This window comes from Opisthocomus hoazin, chromosome 19, assembly GCF_030867145.1.
Source record: "Opisthocomus hoazin isolate bOpiHoa1 chromosome 19, bOpiHoa1.hap1, whole genome shotgun sequence".
Classification (NCBI taxonomy): Eukaryota; Metazoa; Chordata; class Aves; order Opisthocomiformes; family Opisthocomidae; genus Opisthocomus; species Opisthocomus hoazin.
Window position 1 is genome coordinate 13293929 of NC_134432.1, and position 27547 is coordinate 13321475.

The 27547-nt window shown below is 46.9% G+C and overlaps 1 protein-coding gene across 1 annotated transcript in view; it reads left to right on the top strand.

Annotated features, from left to right (window-relative positions):
* The window catches only part of CFAP77 (cilia and flagella associated protein 77), a 62142-nt gene that overhangs the window by 33852 nt on the left and 743 nt on the right, over positions 1–27547 (top strand). Inside the window, exons 2-5 of the mRNA XM_075439580.1 lie at positions 3151–3250; positions 3797–4025; positions 16607–16709; positions 18309–18404. Coding sequence (XP_075295695.1) covers positions 3151–3250; positions 3797–4025; positions 16607–16709; positions 18309–18404 — 528 coding nt within the window. The remainder of the gene's footprint in view (positions 1–3150; positions 3251–3796; positions 4026–16606; positions 16710–18308; positions 18405–27547) is intronic.

The following is a 27547-nucleotide window of genomic DNA, read 5'->3' on the forward strand; positions in this document are numbered from 1 at the left end:
AAACTTGCAGAAGGTACCCAGAGAAAATTAGGACCGCCTGGGATGCAGAGAGAGACAGTTTTAATTAGAGCCAAGAGGTGGGAAATAAGGCAGAGAAATGACATCTTAATGAGGTTTAATGAAGTTGTCTGCTGATGGGCACAGCTGTCAGACAGATCTGTATTCCAGCCAAGCAGTTTTGTGACAGGCTAAACCTGAACACAGGAAACAGGGCTGGAGCTGGGGAAGAAAAAAGGACCTTCTGCATCAACTTTGTCTTGCTCTCCCCACAGCTTTACGACACAGCACACCTACAATACCCCAGGACAAATGAAACCAGTCCATGATGCTGCACCAGTGTTTTACTGATTTATGAATGAGAAAGGCTGTAATCTTGGATTACACTGAGTAAAATTAATTCCTGCTACCTCCTTCCCCTTCTTTTCCTTTTGTGGGTAAAAGATGTTGGCAGGCAACCAGAGTCCTCAGAGTCCATTGATTTTCTTCAGGCACAGGTTCACTCCATGTTCAACATATTGGACCAGATTTTTTTTTAATTAGTTATCCAGCACCTTCAGCTTTATTTATTCAGTGCAAAGTGACTGTAAAATGCCACCTGATCATAAAAAGAAGCAGCGCGCACTCACTTGGACATGGAGTAAACACCCAACTGTGTTAACAGTTGCTCAGCAGTTTCCTCCCATCTGCCACACCTCTGTCGTCACAGCAGATTTCTGACCTCACTTCACTGATCCAGTATTAGAACATGATCCCTGGAAAAAGCCGTTTCTCATGCATCTGAGGAATGCTGCACAATTTCCTTTGTGTATCAGTGACAGCTAATCTAAAAATAGCCAGTGTACAAATGCCTGTAAACGCAGGAGAAATAGATCAGCAATGAAAGCTACTTTGTCATCCCTGGCGCTGGTTTACACATTTTGCGCAAGCTCCCTCACTCACACACAGCACGCACATACGGTTTAGCACTGCCATGTAGCATTTCATTTGTGGTAGCACTAAAAGCCTGCTCACTCCCACTGTGTTTGGTGCTGGACACATCTGCAAGGGATGGTCCCCTCCTCTGCTAGAGGTTCACAGGAGGCAGCTGGGGGAACCAGCCATGTTATGCACAGGTTTTATCAGGTAGCTGAGTCAATTGCTTTCAGAAAGGTCTGTTTGCAGCAAAGGATCAGTAGCTTCACACAGGGAAAGGAGCCTGATGGGGTTTTCGAGTCTATCAAAGGATCTCAGCAAGTCCAGAAAACTCATTTGCTGGTGAACTTGTGCTGCAGAGAGTCATGAGGATACCACACCTGCTTTATAGCATCACAAGTACATGGATTTAACAGGACCAAGGTGAAGCACCTCTGTCCCAGACCTGGGAAGCGAGACCCTGGATTTACCTGAAAGCATTGCTGTAAGGGCTTGCAGGCACAGAGTATTTCATCCCAATGACTGCAAACCAGCAACGCTGATAGCCAGTTTCCCGGGATCTGCAAAGGAGCAGACCTGGTGTCACAATATGGACAAGCCTCTTAAGCAAGTGGGCATGATCTCACCCTTGGACACGCTGGTGAGGAGCCCGGTGTCGTGTGCTTTTAAGTTTTTGTGTAGCTGCATAAAGAGACAGGAACTGAGAAACTCGAATGGAATGCACAAAAAAATGGCTCCAGGCAAAAAAGGTTTGGGAATTACAAGCAAATTCTAAAGACCTCAACACAGAGCCCTCTGGAAAGGTGTTTGTTTTGGGCGGGGGCTGTTAACCTTCTCCCTCCAGGCACAACTGGCTCAGCAAGAGCTTTACCAGAGCTGAGGGTGATGCAGAACAGCTCAGGCTGCTCCGCAGCATCATGCACACTTGGCAAGTACCCTCTAACAGCACACTGGAAGGGGGGCCACCAGGCTGGCAGTGTACAGGAGAGCCATGGCTGCTCTGAGGCCCTGGCCAGAGTTTGCACAGTGGGAACAGAACGTAAGTTTGGGTTTGGATGATGTTCCTTTCTATAGCAGTGTTGCTGTACAGCCTCAACCTGCCATAGTGGCAAGTTGGAGGTGGTTCACTTTCAGTCTCACTCTCTTCATTTGGTTCCTGCAGAAAGTTCTGCATTTGATTCAGCATCTCCTGGTGCAGAGAGAGTTCACTCTGGAGTGTAATAACAGTCATCTCAATATCAATGATCCATCAGTGAGAAGCACTAGAGTAGGATTTCACCACTTCTGTTCTGCCACCACCTACAACCCCCCAACACCCTTCCCCATGGAAAAAAAGCTGTCCCAAAGCACCTACACCATCCCACGGGGCTCCAGGGGGCTTGTTGCCTGACCACAGCTCCAGCTTCTCCTAGCAGGAATGTACACACCCAGGCTGCCAGGCTCTCACCCCTTCCCTCCGCCACCGCCTCCCTTTCAAGCAGCAATAAGGTTTCAAGAGACACACATCCTGCAGTGACTTCACCATGGAGATGGCAGGGCAGAGACAAAGGGGTGAAGGGAGGTCAGTTAATCCCACAGACACCACCAGGCTGGGTCATGCATGGGCTGGGGAAAAGTTCATTTTAAAACTAAACAGAAATGAAGTTATTGAGCTCAAGTTCTCTTCTGTGCTATAAACCCCAGGCTCTGCTCCCCCTTCTTCATCCCCCTTATCCTCCCCCTGCAACATGCCTTGTGTCTTGATTATTCCCAAACAAGAGTGGTGACGTGATTGTGCTTGGGGCAGTTTACACCAGTTTTCTAGGAGCATGCACAGCTTGGAAAATAATAACTCAAAGGAAAGTTAAGACCAGCTGCAGAGTCTCCCCAGTAGACACCACAGCTGGGCATCCCAGCCAAAGGAGAAACTAGCCAAACAAGGAGACTTCAAGTCCATATATATTGAGTCAGGATCCCCGTTTCCAGCAAGGCTAGGTCACTTTATAACTCCGGTACAAACTTGTGTGAATTTCAGAATCCCTTACGCTTCAACTCTGGGGAAGGCTCATGGCTGTGAGTTCTCCTTTTGCACTGTCACACTCGCTTGTGTCCAGACAGTGGGATTCAAACCCATGCCAGGTGGAGCCAGAACCACTCCTGGTACTTGTGGCCACGTTCCCTTACAAATTTTTATTTTCAGGGGCTTTAGCTTATCAGAAAAGGTCTTTATGCTTCTCCTTTAATTTCACTTTTCTGCAGGCAGAACTGGGGAAGCCCCAGAGAAACTGCTACACCCTACCAGGCTTTGATTTTGCATACGGGCTGTACATCCACAGAACAGACGGAGGAGTCTCTGAAGGTATGACAACACCACTAAAACATAGATCTGCAACAAAGTCCTAATGCTGATAGGGACCCTCCTCTTCTTCCTAGTGCCCTTCAGTACTTATCAAGCTGGAGGTGAACACATCCAACATTCACCCACTTTCATTAGTATCACCAAAATGGCTTGGTGACTAGTTAAGTGTCTCTATCATGTTGGAAACTTTTATAGGATCACACAGCGCCCAAGCAGAGAGGGGTACAGCACCTGCAAAGGGTGATACAGGTGGCCACTTCAATAACTTGAGAGAGCTTGTACTTCATGCTCTCAGGGACAACACCCCTGTGAAATCAGACTTGCTGAGCAAGCCAGGGTGGAGAATTAGAAGACATCCAGTTCAGATGGGAGACATCCCCATATGAAATGCAGTGTGGGATAGAATACGGAGTTCAGTCCACAGTGAAACCATGGCAAAATGCAAACCAGCCACGCAAGGCCCTTGTGCACAGTCCACAAACATCAGCCTGTTACCCAAGATACCTGATCTTTCTCTTTGCCTCTCATGTTTCCTTCTATCTCCAGCACTAAGCCACTGGAACACAGTAAAGCCCAGAACAGCTTTAATTCAGAGTATGCCCCGAGACTTCATCACCATGAACCGTGGTGCTCTGAAGAATGGTTATACCACAGCCCATGACTATAATTTGTACTACAAGGCCAAGGACATTCGGCGCAAAAATGATGCATACGGTCGCTTCAACAGATGTCCTCCTAAAGTACCTGCAGACATGACTTATGGCATCACAGCACGGTAAGGGGGAAGGCTTGGGCCTCTTATCAAAATGAGATTATCCCGTCCTCCCCTCACATCTGCATCTCCCCACATCTCAGCTAACAGAGCCCCCAGGAGAGAAGCGCCTTGAACCTGAACACGCTGCAACTGAGCCACAGCATCACTTCCATGCCTGATTGCACCTGCATGTCAGATAATCAAATACCTAAATCTAATCTGCATGCCACAACACATCCCCCTTTTGCCTCTGGCGCTAGGGGCTTGGAACCCCTTAAAAATACATTCAATAACAATCCTTTAAGTTAAAAGGAACATGAAGAGTTGTAAGCCAGAATAAAGGCTTCCCAGGGTCAGAAAACCAGAGCAACAGCATTTCTACCTGTTTGTACAGGTTGAAATATTCTGGTGCCTTTAAGACTCAGTTCAAGTTGTTTATCCCATGCTCTCTCACTTGTTAGTTCATTGCCCTACTTTGGGCAGAAACTGGCAGTACATCTGGATGAAGGTAAAGAAGATTTTCATTGCTCTCTTGCTTTCTTGGGCTCCCTCCCAAGGGCTGGCAGGGAGCTGGTACCTGCTGCTTCCCCAGCAACCCCTTGCAATGCAGCAGGATAGTTAAGGCTTCATGCTGAGTTAGGTCTTTTGCATCACAGCGTCTCCCAAAAGATTTTTATAGAACGTGCAGCATACGTGAGCCCTGCCTGAGGTTGAGAGGTACAGCATTTAGAAGTGACCCATTTAATGTTCCCCTCACGTACCGGCTCCCAGCTGCCTGCTGTGCTGATTTTTCACAGGGAATTGTGCAACAGGGAGTCTGCAGGGGAAAATATTGGCACCTTAGACTGGCTTCTAGGGCCTTCCACTGCCTGTCCTCCATGGGAGAGCACAAGGGAGGCTGGAAGGCATGGCAGTCTGGAAGGGCCAGTGCGAGTCTGACACAAACAAGCCTCTGAAAGAGACTCCAAAGCAGCTCTGCTGCTGCTGGAGCACAGAGGTTTTTCTTGCTCTGTGCAGGTCTGGACCAGACATTAGGTTTCATTTTAAGAGCTAGATAATAATCACTACCAGAAAAATAACAGCTACAAATTCTAGAGAAAAGACATGATGAACGGCACTGTGTATTTTACATGATAGTAAATGGGCTTTGCATATGCAAATTGAATGGATTTTAAAATGGTATTTAATGACAATTTTCGTAGCAGACATTAACATTAATTGCATCAAAATGAAAATGTAGCATTAGCTTGCTGTTAGCTGCAAATGCCCCAGCTATAAAGCTTTATCTTTATCAGTATCAGCCCTCACCGATGTGACAGGGCTGCTCTGCAAATTGCAGGCAAAAGGGCTTTTACGGTGCAAAAGTATCCCCCAATGTAGACCAAAATCAACATCAATTTTGCTTTATTTCTTCATAAACGGAGGTTAAATGGCTGCCTATAAGAAGTCTAGGCACGTTTCAAAAGTTTTAAGGAAAATCTGCAGACCCCACGACAGAAGAAGCAGTGAGAGAGGGCTTTTAATTTAAAGTTATTATTGTACAACTTGCCTATTCCTTAATAGCTACCTTTTATGCAGACTGATTGTATTTATCCCTTTACTTTAGAAGCACGTTATAGACAAAATCAAATTACTGGGATTACCACGGAGTTGTTACAGCCATTTCAGTAAAAGTGGGAATTTAACACACTTTTCCATGACTGGCAAGTTAAAGATAGCAGCTTTGATGAGCACTCCCCAGCCCAAGCCTGTCCCTAGTCACAGTTGACCGGGTTCAGCAAGAACTGCCATGTTAAAAATGACTTGGTTGTCAATGGATTTAAGTTGCTTCTGCTCTTGGACTCTAAGCCCTGTACGACTGCGTTCTCAGTGCTGCTAATTGGGAAGGCATTCGCAACTAGGATACATGCTTGTCTCAGGGCAGAAGAGAACACTGGCCTACAGTCTTTTTCCATCACTCCAGGCGCTTGCTTGCCTTTAGAAGTGTCCACTTTGATAAACTTCTCATGTGCAGTGAACTTTTTCAACAAGAACAGAGCCTTCGTGTCATTTCCTAGCCCAAGGCACAGCGCAGACAGTATGGCTGAGACGGCCACAGGGCAAAGGTGCCTCCCCATCGCACTGGAAGTGGCTGCAGCCACCCTGCCCGATGATGGCGATGCTCTGGGACAATCCTCAGAGTGCCAATACAAACCCTCCCAGTCTGCATCCCCAGCCCTGTTGCAGCTTTACTGCACAGCTGGAATTACAGCTGGTGCCAGCACACATCCTTGGGGCTGGGCTGCATCCCTGGGTACAGCAGCACAGGGGGTTATGAGCCCAAACAACTCAGCAGCTGTCACAGGACCATATTTGTGATCTTGCAGGTATCAGTGGGTAAGGTGCAGGGGGCTTCTCAAGCCCACGCAACCTATTTCCAGCCCCTTCTCAGGCCCTCGGGTGCACTGTTAAAGGTTTGTCTCCTAAAGACACCAAGGTCAGGAGTTCTTCCCAGGCTCACAAGTATGAGCTCTCCTGGATCATCCCAAATAGAAATGAACACAAATGCTGTGGTTGCTATTAGTGCCTTATTAATATCACCCTGGCCCTGCTGCTCCCTCTAGTAGCACAGCAGATCACTTATGCCTCTGCTTTCCATTCATGGTGGACGCGTGCTGCATGGAGCATTTCACAAGGCAGCATCAGACACTGGAGTGAGCTTTCCAAAGCTTTGAGATATCTTTCCTTTCCTGGGATATTTACCTTCAAAGGTCACCCATACCCCTCTATTAATTCCCCATGGGCATCTTCCAGGGGAGAGAAACAGCTCTGCTTTTTTGCTGATTCCCCCCGTTCTCTCCCTTTTCCAAGAGAAATGTTTGCTACGAATCACGTGGCCAGCTTTGTTGTGAGAGTCATAAAAAGGACATTTTTCATCTCTCCTTTTTCCTGCTCTCGCTCCCTTCTCTCTCTCAGTATCAGACAGAGATTTATTCCCTCCGTGATGCCTGTGGCATTCGGAGCTGGGAGGGGTCAGGGGAGGCACTGATGGGACGATAATAGATAATACAGTGGTTCCCCAGGGTCTTGTCCAGCTCCGTAGCCAATCCATCAGCAGGCAGTGCTCATGCCAAGGTCAGCAGTAACGAGGATGTGGTAGGGTCCCAGCCTCCCCCATGGGGCATCCTCCAGTCAGGCTCCTCCAATTCACACTCCAGCTCCTGATCTCTACAAGAGTTGCCTTGTGTAAGCCACAATTTGCAAGCCAGCACATGTCCACTGAGCATAGGCGCGGGCATAACCACACTACAGCGCACACACACTCAGCTTCACCTGCCCAAGGCCCTCAGGCCCACTGCAAACAGGTCGACAGGTTTTCTTTCAAGGAAAATACCCATCGTTGGCAATACCTGCCCTCCAGGAGCTAAATCCGTCCCATCCACGTGCTCTGTGCATGACACATTACATAGCTGTAAGGTGTGTGCAGATGAGAGTTGCCGTCCTCCTGGTCCCAAGTCATTAAAATAACCCCACACCACAGTGCTACTAGCAGGTGTATTCAACCCCCCACGGTCTTGTACAAGATGGATTGTACTCTTACAAGAGGGATGATGCAGGGCACTGAGTGGGCTGGGGTTTGGTGACACTGGAGATCTAAAGACACAGAGGGTCTGTAAAGACCTCCAGGATTTTCACTGGTGTCAGTACAGCTTGTTATTCAAGGTGCTTATGGAAACCCCAACAGATGTCCAGACCCACGTTTATCCTCCTAACCACCTTTTCTGATTGAAGTTCAGTGTACACTGAAATTAGCAGACATTAAATGGTCATTCTTGGAACTAGCAGTAAGCACAAAGATGTGGATGCTGTCTACAGCTAAATTTTAGATTATATTGATTTGCACAAGGTCACATAAGGAGTTTGAAGCCACAACACACCAGCACACAGTTGGTACCCCAAGCACAAGTTTTCTCCCCAGGAGCTAGCAGTGCAGAGTGCATCCACAGCACAAACACACTGTCCAGCATTTCCAGGGTTGCTTCTAGAAAAAAAGCTGTCATTTGCCTCTTAGTAGTGCAAGTTTCCTAATTCTGCACCCCAGAACATATTCCTGGACACAAGGACTGCACAGACATGCCATTCTCTGCCATCCTACACCTGTACCTCCTTCAAATCCTGCATGGCCGTAACCCTGCCTCTAACGGGCTGCCAATCCACTTGGCAGTTGGCCTGTAGGTTGGGCTGACCTTGGGTGAGCTGGCAGGATTTCCCTGGCACTGTCATCCCCATGTCTCCTGCCAGGTCCCCCCCTACCGTCTGCCTTCGCTTCAACTGTCCCTTTACTGAATTTTATATCCCATTTTCCTTCTAACTTCATCTCCTCCTGCCGTTCCACTTCCCACTCTCTAAAACTGATCTTCATCCTTTGGCAGCTGCTTTCACCACGTTTCTGCAGCAAACTCACCTCTTTAAAGCATTTGGTCAGTGCAGTCGCTCTTCTTCAAATTGCTACAACTGGCCAAGGGCATCAGTCATCCAGTACCTCCTCTTCTTTGTATCACCCACAGTTGTCCTAATACTCTGTTGACAATTGTGTCACTGGCCTTTAGCAGCTCAGCTGTTACCTTGGCTATCCCTGCAGCTTTTTTCCTGGCTAAACTGACTGCTCTGTCCTTAGCTTTCACCTTCCCCAAGAAGGGTGGTTTCAATGCTCATGCTTCTGCTTTGCAAGTGGTCTTTCCACCCAAAGCATCCATGATGCTTGCATACAGCCAGAACAAAGTTCAGAAAAAGGTGCTTAGATATTTCCAGCATCTCTCTGGCACAGAGAGTGCACCGATAGATTTATTTCTGAGACACTTGAAGAACATTTCAGATTATTAATATATGGCCCTGGGGATAAAAACAGCAAATTTAACTATAGACCAGCTGCAAAGATAGGTCAAAGATATAATACTGAAGAAGCAGAGGGTGTTCCTGGAAAGCACCCACCAAGAAGAGCTGGACAGGGAGGAAAGATAAATATTACAGAAAGCCCGCATCTGATCCACAGTCACTGGAAGCCGAACAAATGCGGAGAGTGTAAAGCCTCAAAAATCCAAGATTGGAGTAAACAAAAAATATGAGCACTGACAAAACACATTACAAATCTATAACAGATTATAAAAATAATAGTGACTGGAACCACTGTCAGGCTGAAGGCACAAGAAAAATGGAACCAAGTTAAAAAATGTAGGACTCTCCTCAGTTCAGATAATTGCATACCCTATCCAGTTCCACAGCGAAAGGCATTTGGTGTCCCTGCCACCATTCTCACATCACTAAGATAAGAATTTCTATTTCAAGAATCATTTTCTTCTACTGGAGACATTCCGGTCCGGGTACGTGCTCACATGGCTATGTATACATTAGCTACCACAGAGCTCCCAGCAGCATCCGCCTGGATTGTGCTGCCTTGTGCCCAGGAGCCTGCAGCATCTGGTTGGGAAGAAAGACCTGTTACCCCTTCAAAAAATCCTGAGTGCACCATGAAGATACTGGTTCTCCTTCAGTGCAGTTATTTACTGCAGTTGTAACAGTTTCCGGCTGCTTCAGGCTCCCAAATTAAGAGAAAATGAACAGCCAAGTCGTAGTTTGGCATGAGGTTCAGGTCCTGCATGTCAGACAGAGCTGGGTAAAAAGACAAATAGCGATTTAGATCCCTTATTACCATTTGCATTATACAGAACAGGAAAGTAATTTACACTCTCCCACAGACTGGCTGTTGTCTGTGGGTTTATCTCCATTGATTACAGCTGGCTGAAAAATTTCTACCAAAACTTTTACCATCTAAAACTACTTCTTGCCACAAGTGGACTTTTTTCCCTGCAAACTTTTGCTTTTGCAGTCAGTGCAATGAAAACCTGGGCTTTTCAGCCCTCATTGACATCTTTTCCTTTCAAACGAAGTAACATTCCCACCCAGAGAGATTCAAGCACAGGACGGAGGTCAAGGGGAAGACCTTGCTCTTTGATTTGTCTTGCTCAGCTTTGTTGGGTTTTTTCTTGGTTTTTTACTCATCAGGATGTTTTGCATTTGTCGATGGCTGCAGACTGAGCACTGTTCACTCTCAGCCATGGCTTGAAGCATCAGGCTGGAATAGCTCTGTCCCATTATCACATCCCACCTGAGTTTCTCAGAGGGCAACAGCAGATTTCCAGTCAGTAGGCAAATGCGTGGAAGACATATCTAAATAATTTCAGTGAAGTCAGCCAAAGGGCATCTCCAACCCAAAAACCAATGCTAATGCACAAATTCCAGCTTATGAAGCCAGTTATTTAATGGGTAAGAGCTGGACTTGGCATTTTCACTACAAGACACGTGTTTCCATGTGTGCATTTAGGACCGTTCCAAGTATACATCTCACTCTGGGCCTGGAAGGAAATAGTAAAGCAAATTGGTGCTCTTGTAACCATGTGTACTCCTAAGTACAGCTATGAGCATCTGATAAATCTTTTAAAGTGCATGTTTACAATGGATTTTATTCTTTTTACTGTTCTACACATACGAGCCCTCTGAGCAAAATAACAGATCCTCTGACACTTAGAAGAAACCACTGCCTCATTGGCTGCCCACAGTGAAATAATTTATATTGTTATTTCCTCATCCAAATTACAAGGATTGTAAAGAAGCTTCAGAAATTCAGAGTTATCAGTGCTTTGACAGCACAGATCCTGCAGCTGCCACGCAGGTGAAAGACCCACTATTTCAACTGAGAGTTTTGCCAGCCCAAAGACTGCAGAAAAAATTGGTCCCTGAGCGTTTTCTACCCATTTTTCTCTTGTTATTTTCTTCAGTGGTTAATGAAAAGTGAGGACAAGTGGAGATCATTTAAAAATTATCTTCCAGGCCCTCTCCATGGGTTTATTGCCAGGATCTATTTAGAGGATCATAAAGCTGTAAGGGGCCTATAACTTTACTGTATAGTCCACAAGCTTTTTAGGAAAATGAAGAGCCTTTGCATTCATGCCCTGCTTGTTTTGCCTTCTCCCCCTCTCCTTACAAACACACCCGCACGCATGTGTGTGGGGACTGCCAGAGCCGCTAATTGAATTCACTCTCGTGAAAACTTTAACAAATTGTAACTGACCTTTTATACAAATTTCAAAGTCAAGAATTCGCCACTAACTGCACATCCCTCATCTGCCATTCACTGTTATGCAAAACCCACGAACAATTAAAAGAAATAACCAAGAGCCCAGTGGCCCTCTTTCCTAATTAGCTGCAGGAGGCAATGCTTGGGAGTGTGGCTAAGTGCTTCAATTACCTCAGCCCTCCTCGCTGCCCTTGTTAGAAGAGACAGGTCCACTGGCCAAAGGGGAACAATTAAGGCAAGGCAGAGCCAGGCAGTTTGCAGGGGGATGCCGGGGCCATGCTGGCTCTCGCACAAGGGCCAGAGCTGTAATCATGCCCCAGATTCCTGCTGGGCTACACAGAGACAAATTAATGGTAGATAGATTGCTAGCTCCAGCCCATCAGTAACGAGGGAGGAAGGGAGACAATATAGCAGTACAAGGAAGCTGTAATCAGAGTTTTCCTGGCTATCAGCCCCCTTTCAGGGCAGAGGGACCTGAGCATTAATGCCTTACTGCTGCCTGGGTTGGTGGTACCCCAAGACCCCAAGCAGAATCACAGACGCCAGCTTGTGCTGTGTTTGCTGAAGATAACATGCACTGCCTGCACCGAGGAGCCCCGCACTCCAGAGATGCTGGAGACCAAACTGGTTCCCAGTAAGAAACCAACCAGAGCTGATAGAGCTGGTTTGGCTGACCCAGCCACAAGCCAGGGGAAGATGTCTATTGCTACTACTGCAGGACAAATCCTTTGCTTCAGGAAGTACACAAGAAAGGAATACCGAGGTGGTGCCCCCTGCAGCTGTCTGCCCTGTGGACTGAAGGCCCCGAAGACAGATCCTGGCTGTGCAGCAGCAAAAGCAGGTCATCTTGGGTGGAAGGACACCAGCAAGAACTAAGCCCCCCTGAAACCTCATTAACCTTTCCAGAAAGGGTTAAAGTTTCAGGATAGGCAGTGGTGTTGCAACAGAGTTTCAATATCACAACTGTAAAAAAATTTAATTATATGATTTATCTGTTGCATAAGCACCCATGCAGGGCCTGATCCTGCTGCCCCTAAGCTGCCATTGAAGTTGGAGCAGTGTCTTTGGTGCAGCCCAAACAGTTCCGCAGCCACCGGGGAGTTGATGCCCACGCACACGTCCTCTGCTCCCTCACTCAGTTCTGCACCAGAGCCTGTCCTGACCAGCAGTGGAAAGAGTGCTGCAGGAGCTGTCTGCACCAGCTGGAGAGCTGCTCAGAAAATCCAAGGGCTGAAGTTCACGCTAAAATATTTACAAGCCCCTATGCTTTTGAATAATATAAGAAAAAGGCAATCACAAGTCAAGTTCTTACCCTTTTACAACACAACTTAGCAATCAAATTGATTGCACCTTTTAAGCTGGTATAAACCCCCTTCCTGAGCAAAATCCTTTGTATCCACTTTTGCCAAGTACCTTTTTTTCAGTTGATATATAAACCTTTGAAAATAAGTTTGAGGGGAGACTGACAACCTTGAAACCTCAAGAGCAGCATGGCATTGACGGGTGCCCTCCCTGAGCCGAGTATTATAGATAGATTTTAATTTCATTTTAACAAAATAGCTGTCTCCAGTGGAAGAAGCATCAAGAGCTAAATGAGGACCCATCTTGAGCTGAATCACGTTGAACAGACCTCGGTACTGTCATTGATTTTCTGGGAAGAAAAAAAACGCCTCTGGCTACTAAACCAAATTAGTAGTCACTGATGACCAATTATTTTGCCCCACTGTGAATGGAGAGGCGTACTAAAATTCCAGTTTGTCAGACCCAAGGCTCTCTTCTCAAACACCTTTCAACAAGCGTGTACCAACAGTCCCTCAGATGGTTCAGATGCCTTCCTGTTTTCGGCAACTTCTCCTTCTCCAAAGTTTTAATGAGCTGCTGCTCTGAGGATGGCCTGCCAGAAAGAGAGCCATTCCCAGCTCTTTAGATCACTATATGGCACAGCACATCACAGCTGTCAGAATTTATACACACATACACAAAAAAGTGTCAGCCTAATGTTTGCAAATTATAATTACCATTTCTCTTGCATGTCCCTGGTGCCTTCATTTCAGATAAATCCCAGGTCTGAGGTATCAGCTGCAAAGCACTAAAGGCTCCTATTGAATAGATTTAACTAGTTTGTAGCTCATTTAAGGCCTACACTGGTTTATTTTACTATTGTTAATACTTTATTATACTTTTTAACATTGTTTTCACACTAAAATAGCCTATTAGGAGGCTGCAGCTTCTTTTCCAGGAGATTTCTGGCAGACTAGCATACCACATTGTATAACCAAGTTAGCAGGCGCTTGTCATTTCAGTTGAAAATAGGTCTGTACCCTGACTTTAAATTAAATTAGAGAGAGAGTCTATTAAAGAGACAGGAACTGTTTCAGGGATAATAGTTTTGAAAATGTGCACAGATAAATTTTAAAATATTTAGGAAATGTCAGCATTAGAAGTGGCTCCAACTATTTGACTATAAAAGGAGGCAGATGATTATTTTTTTTTCTACAATTATAAATAATTTGTTACATCCTATCAGAACTTCTTTCCCTTTTCTTTCTGTGGCAGGGTGCTTGTGCCAAAACAAGGAGATCTGAGTTACTCTGAATGAGATAGATTTTAATTTGCAATAAGCATTTTCAGTGGATGCTTCCCCCACTCTCCCCACAGCATCCACAGAAAATAACAGAATCCTCCCAGTTCAGAGGAGTGACATCTGAACAGAGTGACTAAAGGAAACTGAACACACAAGCCCTTCATTCCTGTCCTTAAGTAACACTGAGGCGAGAGGACGTTTTCCCAAAGGCCAGCTGCAAATGAGAAATACTGTCACACTGCCAAGTGGCACTGATATCGGGGCCAAAATTCCCCATCCACTCCAATGAGATCAGCGTTTGACCTACAAAGAAAAAAATGCCTCACTGAAATTTCTCCAGTAATCTTAGTCAAAGAAGTGTGTTACCTGCCAGCCCCTGCTCTCCCTGCTTTCTCAGTATTTCTCTGAGGAGGCAGGAAAAGCCAGACAAAGCCTCACATCCTACAACCCCACCAGAGCTTACATGTGCAACTAAGCACACAAGTCATTCCCGCCCATTTCAAAGAGGCAGTTCATGTGTGTGTTATTCTAGGCATGATTCTATACTTTGCTGGATCGGGACTTAAATGCGATTAATCACACGGCAGGGAAGGATCTCTGAAGAGCATCAACCCAAATGTGTCCTTTCAAGCATTCACTTACAAGCCAGCTGTGGACTAATCAGTCACCAACTGGCTGGTCCACTGGAGATGGTAAAAGTCACCTCCATAGAGATGGGAAAACACATTCAGCAACCCTAAAAATCAATAATCAAACACTATGCACAAAGGCTCAATGTATTCCTGCATCCCTCCCTGCTATTTCTACACACCAGGAAAGCTCCTGCACCTTAGAGAGCAAAGGGACAGGCCAAGGAAACAAGCCCATGTGCAAGGCTTACCATGTGCTGCTGCCGGGACTATCAAAATTTACGCCATACAAGGAGACTGGAGACCCACCTAGACAATAAGACACAGCTACAGGTTTGCCACATCTTTTATCCCTTGTAAATATTTTGCCCAGCTCTGACCACTGTGAAATGCCATGCTGGGAGGAATGAGAAGTGAAAACAAAGAGTAAATGTTGGTGTCCTCTTTGACACCAGAGGTCTCTAGATAGCAGTCTGGAGCAGCACAGCTGATTTGTAAGCAAAGCCTTGAAAAGCCCTGCAGCATGTGATCTATGAAACAGGAGGTTTTCAGAAAGATGTCTCCTCTGATATGAATGCCCCCTTGGGATGTATATCGCTGGATCGCACATCCAGTATCATTAGAAAACACGACCGTAGATTAGGCTGTTTTGAAGCATGTGGTGTGCAATAATTAAGTAATAAAAGTCACCACAGGGGTGAAGGAACAAGAAGCAGAAGAATTACTATTTGCATACGCACTGCTGGAGCCCTCCGTGATCGTCAAAAGTTCTCCAGACTACTAAAAGCTGGCTGCTACCAATTTTGGACCTACTCCTGCCAAAAACAACAAAGCACCACCTCACCCCATGGCACACAGACTCTCTGCAGAAAACCACCTTCTGGTGAAGCTGGTGGCCCAGAAGCAGCCCAGCAGCTAGCCCATGTCCCCAGAGTCTTGTGGTCGGTCCAGACAGGCAGGGAAAGCACTGCCTTTCTGTTACAGGAGCTGCAGCTGAAGGCACTCTGGGCTACAGGCGGGAGCAGAGCTGGGGCTGGTGGCTCCACACCATTATAGGTTGCTATTGAGATGGAAAAACTCCCTCTCCAGCAAGGTGTGCAAGGACAAGAACCTATAAAACTCAAGATCAAGGTCCTCCATCACTGTCAAGTGTTTGCTTCTGGGGGAAAATGGTAGCACGACCACAGCAATAAGCGATACGCTGTCCTCAAGACAAGAACCCTGCTGCTGCTGCTGCCAGTTCTGCCTGCCATGGCAGCTGATGAAGTTAAAATATCCTCACTTGCATGGAGCAATGCTCAACAATTTCAGGCTGCAGCTCTGCCACAAGCTGGTCAGGTTAATGCCAGCTCAGAGCAGCTGAACAGGACACTGGCCAACAAGCAACTGCCTTTTATTTTCACTATTTTTCTAGAACCATGGTCACCTGCAGCTCCCCTCTGCTGCTGTCTCCTCCTGGCCAGAAGGCTGCCTGGTACTGTGTTTCAAGGGGCAAATACATCTGGTCTGTGCAGCTGTGGCACTAGACCAGGGCTCAGCATTTCAGCTCCCCTTTCTGCTGCAGACACCTGACCATCTGCATTGAGTCCTTTTTTATCCCTATTCAGATTGCTTAGGACAGCATTTACTCCTCTCACTCAATCCATCATTGTTTGCAGCTTTTTGATATCCCACATTATAGATATTCTAATAGCAAAAGCAGTTTAGCGAAACACACTTCGCACCCAGTGGTTCTTCCCAGGCAGCTGCCATGGCAGTGTCAGTCTGGAGGGGACCTTGAGCTGGTCAGAGCCTGAGCTGCTCTTCTGAGCTCCAGGGTGCCAATGCCAAGGCCCAGCTCTGCATCTGGACATTGTGTGGCTCAGTGCTTTCATTACCAACCACTAGGTACCAGCTGGGAAACGCTCTCCTGGAGCCACAGCAAGTCCCAAGGTGGAGCCACAGTCTGCAGTGCTCTGTGATCCTTCCAGACATGAGGGCTTGAACAGAGGTGGCAGCAACGGCCCTACATGCAGAGGTACAAATTGTGCCTGTTCTGGGGAATGCCCTAGCATGGTCCTCCTGCAGATTATCAGAAATGTGTGCAGGCTGTGGTGTGTTAACTGCAAATGAATGGGTCTGAGTCTTTCTTGAGGAAGAGAAAGCCTTTCCTAGTGCAATGGTTTGTTCATGTTCTCACCAGTCACATTTTCTAGGAGCAGAGATGGGAGTCGGCATGGGGAGGTAGAGGCATTAATCCTGGGGATTATATTGTTGTCTTTCCCATGTTTTCCAGACCCTGTACTCCCTTTTTTGACCTCCTCCACCACAAATACAAGGAGCTGTGGATGGAGCAGCAGAGAGCACTGACAGTAGCCCAGCGAATGGAAAAGAAAAAGGTGATAATACTCCAGCAGCACTTTTCCTTGTTGTGCACAGCACTGCCACCAGGCATAAAACCCCAGTGTCCCTCCCCACAATGGATGGACCCTCACCCAGCCATCAGGAAGGCTCTCGGCTGCAAAACCATCTTCCCTGACTGCTGGAAGGCTGGTGAAACCTAACAAAGATCAGCTGCTTCCCAGCCAAGATGAGCCTGGCTCCAGCCAGGGCATGCCATGTAGAGTGATGCTGTGGGAATGAACACTAGATGTGCAGATTGCAATGTGTGTGCCTGAAAGTGCTCTGGAGACAAAAGGGAAGGTTTGGGTTGTGTTTGGTTTTTTAAAGTATTTTTGTATCTGAAGATATGTGCAGAGCTGAGCTAACTCTTCAGGGTGCTTTGGCCAAGGCTTTTCAAAAGGCTTAGGCACTCATGCTGCAGAGACTTTTCTGACCACCATTAAACCTCTGTCAGCTCCAGTGACAGGCTGCCCGACTAAACTCCTGGTATCAATTAAAATGGAGGCTCTGATTCTCTTCGCATCACCACAATACTAAAAGGCCCTGCTGTAACAAAGAATTAGGTTTCAAATTATCTTTGGTATTTATGTCATGCTCCTGCCAGGAGCCCTGCAGACTGTCCCTTGGGCAGCATCAGCTCTGCTCAGGTTACCTGTGACAGTGGACAAAACAATGGAGCAGCCAACAAATGTTCAAAGGACCAGCACTAGTCCTGATCCTGGCATGGTGCGGTTGATGCCAGCACCCACAGCAGTTCTTAGAGTGCAACTCTGTGCTGTTAAACCTACCAATATGGTAATAACATTTAAAAGCAGCCAATGACTGTTTTATTAGTTAATGGCTCAAAGAAGAGTCGAGCTAATATGGTAATGACCAATTTCAATGGGCTTACTGCCATCACAAACTATGCTTTATAGTTGAAGTGCAAGAATACAGTGTTCTTAATTAGCAGCTACTTTATGAATACACAAGCCTAGGATGTTGGAAAGTGCATCCCTACCTTATCTATTAATGACTAGTGTTTTTAATCATTAAGTTTCCTCCATCAAGTTCCCAAAGCCTGCAGCCACCAATTACTGAGTTAAGCAACACACACCTACATTCCAGATCACAGAGCAGACAGATTCCCCAGGGTTTCAAACAGTGGCCAAAACATTCAGCAGGTACCTGAAGTGGCTTGTGCTGGGACTATCGAGCACTGCAAGCTGCAATTAATCAGGAAAGCAATGTGCACCAGACAGCCAGGAAACCCCCTCCATGATAGGAATGGTGGAAGTGACTTTCCCAGCTAGTGATGAGCCATGGCTCTAGCTCAGAGCACAAGGCTTCCTGCAGGCAGCGGTCATCTCACTGGGATGCTGTATAAAGCAGACCCTGAGAGCTGGCAGCTGCTCATATTTTCTTCATCAGTATGTTTTAGATACCAGTATTAACTGCATGAACATGAAAAACTACCAAGATCAGGCACTTGTAGTCATCAGTCCAAAGTGACTTTTAGTCTTGTTCATCCCAGTGTCATTACATAGCATGACACCAGCCCGATGTATACAGCTGTGCAGCTGTTTCAGCCCATTCTTGTTGACCTTTGGTTACAGAAAGACAAAGTGTGTGAAACTCGTACAACGCTTCTGCGAAAAAACCCACTACCTGCGAAGGAGGAATCTTTCTGGCACCTGCCTCGCTTCGAGAAGGTATGGAGCACTTGCTTGAACTCAGGGACACCTCCTAACCTTGCCCACATGCCCTGATAACACCCTTAGCACACAATGAAGGTAGACATGAGGCTCTTACCTCAGAGCTCCCCAAGACCCAGACCCTGAAATGCTCCCATGCTGGGTGTGTTCAATCATCAGCCCCTGTTGGACTTCAAGATGAGATGGTTTTCACGGCCAGAAGCCCTGGAAGAGGAGAAGCAGCAGCTGCCCACATAAGAGCTTAATGACTTCATAACTTGTTGTACGCACTTCCATGAGTTTCACCACATGAGAAGCATCTTTTTATATCTCCCTGTTAGTATTGGGGTGGCCTTTGTTCTCTACTGGTATTTCTGCAACTGGCCTGCACAAGCAGGACAGTCAAATGTGCCTTTTGGTAGCCTGCCAGTTTATCAGCTCTCACCATAACTAATTCAAACCACACCAGATGTTTCAAGAAGCATTTTCACCCCAAGAATTAGAGCTTTCCAGAAAGCCTGCACTCTTGATACCTCTCTAAACTTCCTGATTGACAATATTCACCCTGAGACTGAGCAAAGGGTCTAGCCAGGTTACAGATGTGCGTGACACTTCCTTTAATTGATCCAAATAAGAGCCAAGGTGAAGATTTCTTGTTTTAGCAATGGGATCTAAACATCTCCCTGAATTCATCTGTGCATCCTTCTGTGCTCTGGGGTACTTGTTTGAATTCTGTTAGCTTTGTTTGTGGTGTAAATTACAGGGAAACTTCAAGTGAAGAGCTAGGGGGCATTTTAGGAAGGAAGGGAAGAGAGCTGGGCAAGGGGATTAGAAAGGAGACACCAGAAAGTCTGAAAGCACTGAAACCCCGCAGGGAGTTTACATGGCCAAAATCATATCTGGCATTGATAGATACCACTGCAAAGAGCCTCTCAGCCCTCCACCCCAGCCCTTGTTCCGATGAGGTTATTTTTTTTGCCATGCTGTTGATATTTAACTGCAGTTTAAAACAACGAAGAAGCCTTCTGACTTCCTGAAGCTAATTTACTTGTACAAGTTGGAGAGTTTCGACCAAGAAATGTGTTTTGCACCACCTTGATATATTCCTCTTACGTCCTGTCTAAGACTGTCCGATTAGCATATGTCAGTAATCATTTATCCCCGCTGCCTGTCAGCACAGAGCTACTGCTGCGGCTAGTGTCAGGGAAAGAACATGACCGATTGCTGTTAAACAGATTGTGCAAGTCACACGAGATACTGGGGCAAGCCTCCTCTTTAGAGCTCCTCTCACCCCAGACCTTTCCATCACTATTCATTTTTCAGCCTGTGTTTTTCTTCATGCTTTCCCTTTTGTTTCATCCATGACTGTGGTCGGGTTCCTTCCCCAGCCACACCTCTCAGACCTCTGAGTCTTTTCTTCTCTCTGCCTTTCTCCTTCCTCTCCCCTTCCTTCCCAGAAGCAACATCCAGGGGACGAGGGACAGCCCATTTTGCAGACTCTCTTCAGATTTTCTGTAATCCTCCTTTCTCATTACATGAGCCTGAAAGGTTTGCCTTGTCCCAGCTGCAGATCTAATAAGCACAGCCCATGTTAGAACTTGGATCAGGAAATTCATTGCTCAAGCGAGTTTCAGTGCATGGTTTCCTCCATGAAAAATTAAGTTCTCTTGAACATCCAGAAACATTTACCTAGTTAAAAGCAGTATAACCCAGAGAAAGTTGATGGTTCCCAAAGACACTTGGTAGCCTCCAAACTCTGCTTTAACCATCTCTGTAAATTTGGGTTCTACATTGGTGGTGGTGATGGAATAGCCTTGAAAAACAAAGTGCCCTAACACTTCAATCAGACCTAGGGACTCCAGGAATCACTCTTACCAATCCCTCCAAAGGTGACAGTGCTGGTTCTTGTAGTGTTTCCGTCCTCATGAATCCTCTTTCTTGTGCTTTTGCATGGTCATGGATATCTACCTTACAGCTTTTTTAAGCCTTAATGATCTGGGGAAGACAGCCATTAGCACTGACATTGTCTTTAATCCATATAACACCCCCATCCTACCATGCAAACAGGAGAAGCAACCACAAAAATATCACTTTACAGAAGGCTTGTTAGCAGACTCCCATCTGCATATGATTTCCTACCAGCCTTCAATGGCATTGTCCTGCTCTGGCCATTACAAAAGATGCTCGTGACCTGGGAATAGCTTCAAACTCTGGGCAAGAATATACAGACTCCATTGCTCTGGCCACAGCTTTAACTTTGGACTGTTTTTCCATGTGACCGAGGCTGGTGCCAAGTGCAGGGGTGTGACAAGTCCTCAGGCTTCTCATTGTTCTTGTCACTCAGTCACTGCCCATCATCTGGCATGATGCCTTTCAGTCTGACCTGCTCTGGGCCTGGGGGGAGCCATGCAGAGCACCCTGCTTCCAAGATAGTTGTAACCCAAAGCAGAAGGCAGCAGGGAGATGAGATTTTGTTCCTTTAGACCCATAAAAATTAGCAAAGAGGATTTTTCTATTCCCACCCTGTCCCCTTACAGATGTCTGCAGAAACTGGGCATGGATGTCATTACTGGCTCTTAAACTGGTCTTTCCATTCTGTTCCTGCAAGGCTATCCCCTGGCACTGTGGTAGAGCACATGAAGGGAGTGGAAGAGCAGAAAACAAAGGAGCTTTGCCCTCCCCACTAATTGCCTCTGCTTGCTCCCTGCATCACCAGGGCTGCATGATATTACATAGTCATTCAGTCAGTAAAGTATAGACAAATTGACTGTATTTTCATTTGGATTTAGGTTTCAGCCCCACTGCTTTAGAATAATGGCCCACGCTATTAAGCTAACCAGGTGGTTTACAGGCTTTCCCATACCAGCTCCTGCTCCGCATCTCGCTCTGGAGGACCGACCTGGCGTGTGGTCTCCTGGGCCCTCCAGCTCACCCAGACAAACAGGTTGCAGGGAGCCAGTCATGTCCTGACAGGCAGTTCATTAGGGAAAGTTGCTGAACTGCAGTTATTTTTTGTTTGGTTTGTTGTTGGTTTTTTTTTTTTAATTTTTTCTTTTACTAAACCAAACAGAAGTTGACTCCTCACCTCAGCAAGATGTTTCTACTGCCCTCCTCTTCCTCAGTCATCCCTCAAGGCAAATGGCCTCTGCCTGAATTGACACGGTTCGGGTTTTGCCAACATGGCTAGGACTGTGCATCAAGACTTCTTTATTTGTAGATCTGCAACTACATTCCCTGGGGACTGTATGAGTAAATACCCTTAAATACTATAAACAAATACTCCTGCCCCCACACTCATGGGATATGTCCTGTCCCTGTGTCCCTCATCGCTAGCATTGTGCTGGCCCAGGCAGAAAGCTGTCCCTGGTGTCAGCCAAACTCTGGAAGGGCTGTTGCTGCTGGAAGACAGCATCCCCACAGCCCTGCCTCTGCCAGCCCAGGGTGAGGCTCCAGCCACCTCCATCTGAATATTTGATAGTCACAATTCAAACCAGTAAGTCAATGCTGCCCACTCCACAACAGATTTCCAGGGCTCCATCATGTCAGTCCAGAAGGATTCTGGTAGCGACACCTCACACAGCAGTGATGTAGAACAGAATTCACCCACGTGTCAAAACGGCTCCGTGCACCGCGTGTCGCTGACACACACCAGGACTTTTTATTTGTTCATTAGAGAATTCTGACTTGCACAGATATTCAGGGTGGCTTTCCAGGGAGAATAGTCTTGTTTACTTGACCAAACAGGGGGAAGGAAAGAAAATGCAACAACTTTGGACAACACTTTTGTCAACATGTGCTGCCTTCCTGAGCAGATGAAACGAGCCGTGCTCGATGTGCGATATGAATAAGCGATAAGAAATTGACGAGCAAGTGTTCGGGTACCTTGGCAAAAGACTTAATTTGCAACCTGGCACAAAATCAAAGGCTCTGTCAACGGCTGAGCGGCTCTCCCGCGTATGCCTTGCGTTACCTGGGAAAGCTCTGTCAGGTAAATTTCCACTGAAAGTAATTAGAGGAATCCCCACTGTATAAACTTTGCAGCAAAATTCTGGGCTCCAGAATTTGATTCTCACCAGGGATCCGATACCTGCTCACAGCCTGATCCTTCATCAGAATTAACAGTTGAGGTTTAACACATACACACAAAAATGTTCCACATTTTTTTTTAATGCCTTACCTCTATTTTTGTCTGAAGAGCTGAACTGACAAGCACAGCTCATGTAATCTTGCAACTGTTGTCAGAAAAGCCATAGACTCTGCTTAAATAACCTAGGCTTGATACACACAGCGCACAGTGGGCTGGCTTTTCAGATACAGCATTTATCCTCCCAGGTTTGAGGGCAGCAAAACTTCATGGCATTGGAGTGTTATAAAATTTGTCTCCTGGGGCCTATATAGTGCTTACAAAATAAAGTAATGAGTTCAAGAGCCTTCTGTCACCATGGTACCACATCAAACCTTCCTTCAGATGGGATGTTGGCCAACCAAAAGAAAAAAAAAAAAAATCAGTGTCATCTGATAGCCGTTCAATGGCCCAAGTGGCATGGATTGGTGGGTCCCAGCCCCGCAGTGACAATCCAAAGCAGCACCACTGGCCTTCAGTGATGACCTGCCTACAACAAGCACAACTCAAAAAGAAAATACAACACCCTGTAGGGTTCCAGGTGGGCAGCATAGACCCAGCTACCCTGAGTATGATCCCTGAACATCTCCACTGGGACCACACAGAGACATCACCTCCCACACAGCCGCCATTCTGTGATTAAGTGCAGGCTCCAGTCACCATCACTAAATTTTCTTGCAAATTCTGCAGGTTTTCTTATTTTGCCTAACATCTGAAACTTCCAGCAATGTGATTGCTCAAATCACCACAAAGCATTTCTGTGGTCCAGCCTTTCCCAGTAGCCCTTTGCATGTGCCCTGGACACAGCCTCTCCATCACACCCCATTGCTACTCTCCACCATGCTCAGCCCTTCCTCACATCTCCCTCAGGCATGGTAACCCATCACCCCTCTGCCACTTTCCTTGCTTGCCAACATCTCCCTGCACAGGCTTACAGCCTGGGCCATCTCCAGGGCAGGCTCCACATACGTCCAAGCCCTGGTGTCCAAAGGCAGCACAAGCAGACGTTGGCAACCAATGCCCATGGCTGTTATGGAGATATTCACCCATGAAAGAACAGATTTGGGGTGCTTGCAGCCTCATGGCTTGCAGCAGAGTAAAACCGCACACGCTGTCTTGGGTTACAGGTGAGCACCTCGCGCTGCTTTCAGCGCTACCCACTGTTCCATACACAAATCCACAGAAGGGCTTTTTAAATGGACTTGGGGTTTCAATCATAGAATCATAGAAAGTTTTGGGTTGGAAGGGACCCCTAGAGGTCATCTAGTCCAACCCCCCCGCAGCAAGCAGGGACACCACTAACTAGATCAAGTTGCTCAGAGCCCCATCATGGACCTATTCTACCTTCTGCAAAGATGCTATTTACCAGACAACTTAGTCTGAGGCAAAACTCTTGCCTGGCAAGAAAAGAGTCAGGATTCAAATTTCAAACACGAGGCTGGTGTGAAAACTGCCAGGTCTGCTCTGACCCCAGGACATCTGCCAAGGGGGGCACACGCTAGGTTACAGCTCCAGCAAGTTAATTCTCCTTTACTCACGCTATTGCTCAGACCAAGTGACCAGTGAACACCAGCAAACATCCATGGCCCTTATTTTCAGGAAGCAAAAAAAAAAAATATCCCAAATCTCCATGGGGCATTAAATACAGCAGCCAAAAATTGCTGAGCACTTTTTGAAACCTTCCTGGGTTTGAAGCAAATAAGGACCATTTAGCCCAGACTCCCTTGTTCTGCCTTTCCCTACGTTCTTAGAATTAGAAAGGTGGGGAGAGAAAAATCAACCCCATTCATTAAACCGGTTAAGCGCACTACTGCCAGGAGAAGCCACAGTATTTGTAACCCTAATAATCCAACACACACCTCCGAGCGCAGCTCATCTTGGACAGAATAACGTCTGTTTTAAAAGTACCTGCCTCTCTCCAACTTGTCACGGCATTTGTTGACAACCCTATTGAAAGCCGCTCTCAGTGCAGCTGTGAAGGATCTTTCAGCACCTCTTTCTCTTTCCTAGACAGTTTTTGAAAGGGAGGGGAGGAAAAAAAAAGCCATCAATACAGGGGGAAAAAGGCATCAGCAGCCAACATCAGCTGATGAAGCGCCTCACCTGGGCCCCCAGCGCACCGCCTCCAATTAAATCAAAATGGTTTGTTTTTAATGGTCTTTTACACTGACAAGTGGGCTATCATTCCAGGCCTAGAGAGCTGTCAGGGAGCCGAGGCAAATCCTCCGTTGATAATGCCCAATGCTTCCAATTAGGAGCCGAGGCCGCTCCTGGCGCACTAACGATTCCCCAGCCTCCCCCAAGGCCCCTTCGGCGTTGGCTGTTTCGTCTTCCCTCTTCCTCCGCCACAAATTACTGACACAAAACGGAGGCACCCCGGTGCCTCCTCACCACGCCGGGCCCCGGCCCTGTTGGATTTAATGAGGCGATGGAAGTTTTTGCGGATCTTTCGCTAAATTCTTTTCTTGTTTGACAGCTGCTTGAGTGTTGACCTTATAAAAGATTTAGTGTTTCTCATTATTTTCTGTCAAGCTTTACAAGTGATAGCTTCGCGGAAATCATTTGCATCTCGATGTGCACGCGCACGCGTGGTTTTTGTCTGTATGGGGATGCTCGGCGCAGCGTGCCTTAGTGCGTACACCCTACACCTCTCCGTATTGTGTATTTTATTCCCTCCTCCCCCTCTACAAACTACAAATCTACAAACATGGCACTGTTGTTTTGGGAAAAAAAACCACACACAAAAACAAACAGGAGAGGACTTAAAAGGCCCAGGATTTGTTAGACTTCTATAAATGAGGGAGTTTTTGAAAAAGGAATAGAGATTGGTTTCCTGTAAAGAAAGCTCAAGAAAGCGTTTTGTCACCCGCTAAAAGGATTCTATCAAATAGATGATGGAAAAACTAGGCTGAGTCTAGGGGCGGCTTCGTTGTTAAAGTGAAAAACCGTGCAAGGCTGGGAAGCTGCCTTGGAGCAGGCGGGCAGAGCCAGGCGGGTGCTGGGAGCAGAGTGGGTACAGCCACATCTCCCTGCAGCCAGCATGGATCCGTCCAGGGCAGGAGGAGAGCCGGGTGCTGCTTATCGCTTGCCTCAGCTCTTTTCATGGGTTCATTGTCAACACCTCCTACAAACCATTTAATCCAGCTACATCAATTAAAACTCCCCTCCCTTAGGGTGACACTCATTTACCTTCTCCCGAGAAGCTAACCTTACGGACCACCCAAAGGTGCTGACAGTGCCCAGCAGTCAGGGCACACACCCCTCAGCACCCACCCCAGTGCCAACAAGGCCAGCACCACCAACACCCAGAAGAGCCCAGTCCCTGAGGTCTGCTCTGCTGCCATCAGAGGAGCTCTGCCAGCCTGTATCAGCTCAGCTCTGCCTTCCCTGTACCACTCAGTCTGCCTGTATCTCACATGGGATTTACTGGCCCTTCGTTAACAGACCTGCTTCTGCTCACAACATGCATGTGGTTGTGTTAATGCTTGACAAGTGATCATTTACAGTCCTCTAGTTTAACACATTATCATAACTGAGAAACCCAAATGAAAATAACCCCCAAATACGTATTTAAGTTTTGGGAGTAATAAGGTTTTTTTTATTGCCCCTCTAATTCTTTGAGGCAAGCGCTGACATTACATCCCAGCTGCAAGTGTCCTGAAGGTTTTAGTTTGTCAATAACAAATGCAATGTACAACAGCGAAATGCTGCTTCCAAACAGCCGCTGAAAACCATCTCAGCTCCATCATCCTGCAAGGAAAACCACCAAGCTTGTGTCTACAAACTATATTCCTGCCCTGCTACAGCCAATGCTCAAAATCCCCGATTCGGACAAAATCCTGGCAGAACAGCCCATAACCACATCAGAGTAATGGTAAAGATCATCAGCTGTCTCTAGAGGAAGTACCTTTGGGTTCATCATTTAAAATATGAATTAGAAGAATCAGAGATGAGGATTCATCACTGGCATTGACTTCTCAACACCAGTCTGTGATAACAAGACCTTTGACCCAAGGACACCCTTATCTTGACTCTAATTGCTGGCCTGGGACCAATCCGTACTTCTCAACTGTTCCTTATTATGAGAGTGTTTCTCATTTTTTAAAATAGCACTTGTCCCCTGTCCTACACCTGGTGCTTCCCACTTACTCATGCCGAGGGCAGAAGCTGGCATCCCTCACAACTTTGTCAAGGGCTCTGCTCATTTTAATTACTGCCGGTTGTGGCTCAGTGACACATTTCTCACCTGGGAGCTTTGTACCAAGACTGGAGTGAATAAACTGCTGCTTCCTTCTCTGAGGCTTCAACTCAGTCCCAGGCAGAAATTTCCCTCTGCGCAGTTCGCATTGTTGGTGGGCAGCGAGCACAATGAAGGCAGCAGACGCACATTCAAGAGAAGCAGCTCAGCTGTCCTTACCTACAGGCACTGGATTTTTCTAACAGCCCCAGCTCTGAGGGAAGAACTCCTGCATTGTTAGTGGGAGACTGGAGTTGGCCCAGCTGGGGATTGTCCCTGCCAGCTCCCAGGGGCTGCCCACCCACTTCAGCAGCCCTGGGATCTGCCTGCCCCACATTTCCCTCCCGGAGAGGGGCTATGGCACTGCTGCTGCTTATGAGAAAGCACAAACATCCAGAAACAACTGTCTGAAGTTAGGCACTCAAACGCATATTTAAGTACCTGAATGCCTTCCTCCAGAGAGGGGGAATAGCTAAATACGCTTTGTTTGTCTTGATTAACGAGATCACTAGCAAGCTTTTAAGGGCAAAGACTGCTGTGTGTTTTTACATATGCAAAACCTGACATCCAGCCAGCCTGAGCAGGGTGGGGGAAGCGGGAGGCAGCTCGGCACAGCCACATGAGACAGATGTATGGCACAAGGAGCTGTGCTGGGGCAGGTAAAGCCCATGGCCCCCCATGGTAAACCCACTCTGTACACGACGGCACACATCTCAGTAACTCTGCATCTACTGTGTAGGCTCGCTGAGCGCAGCAGTGTGTAGACTCCACTGCTCACCCCACAGGGCCCTGGGACCCTGC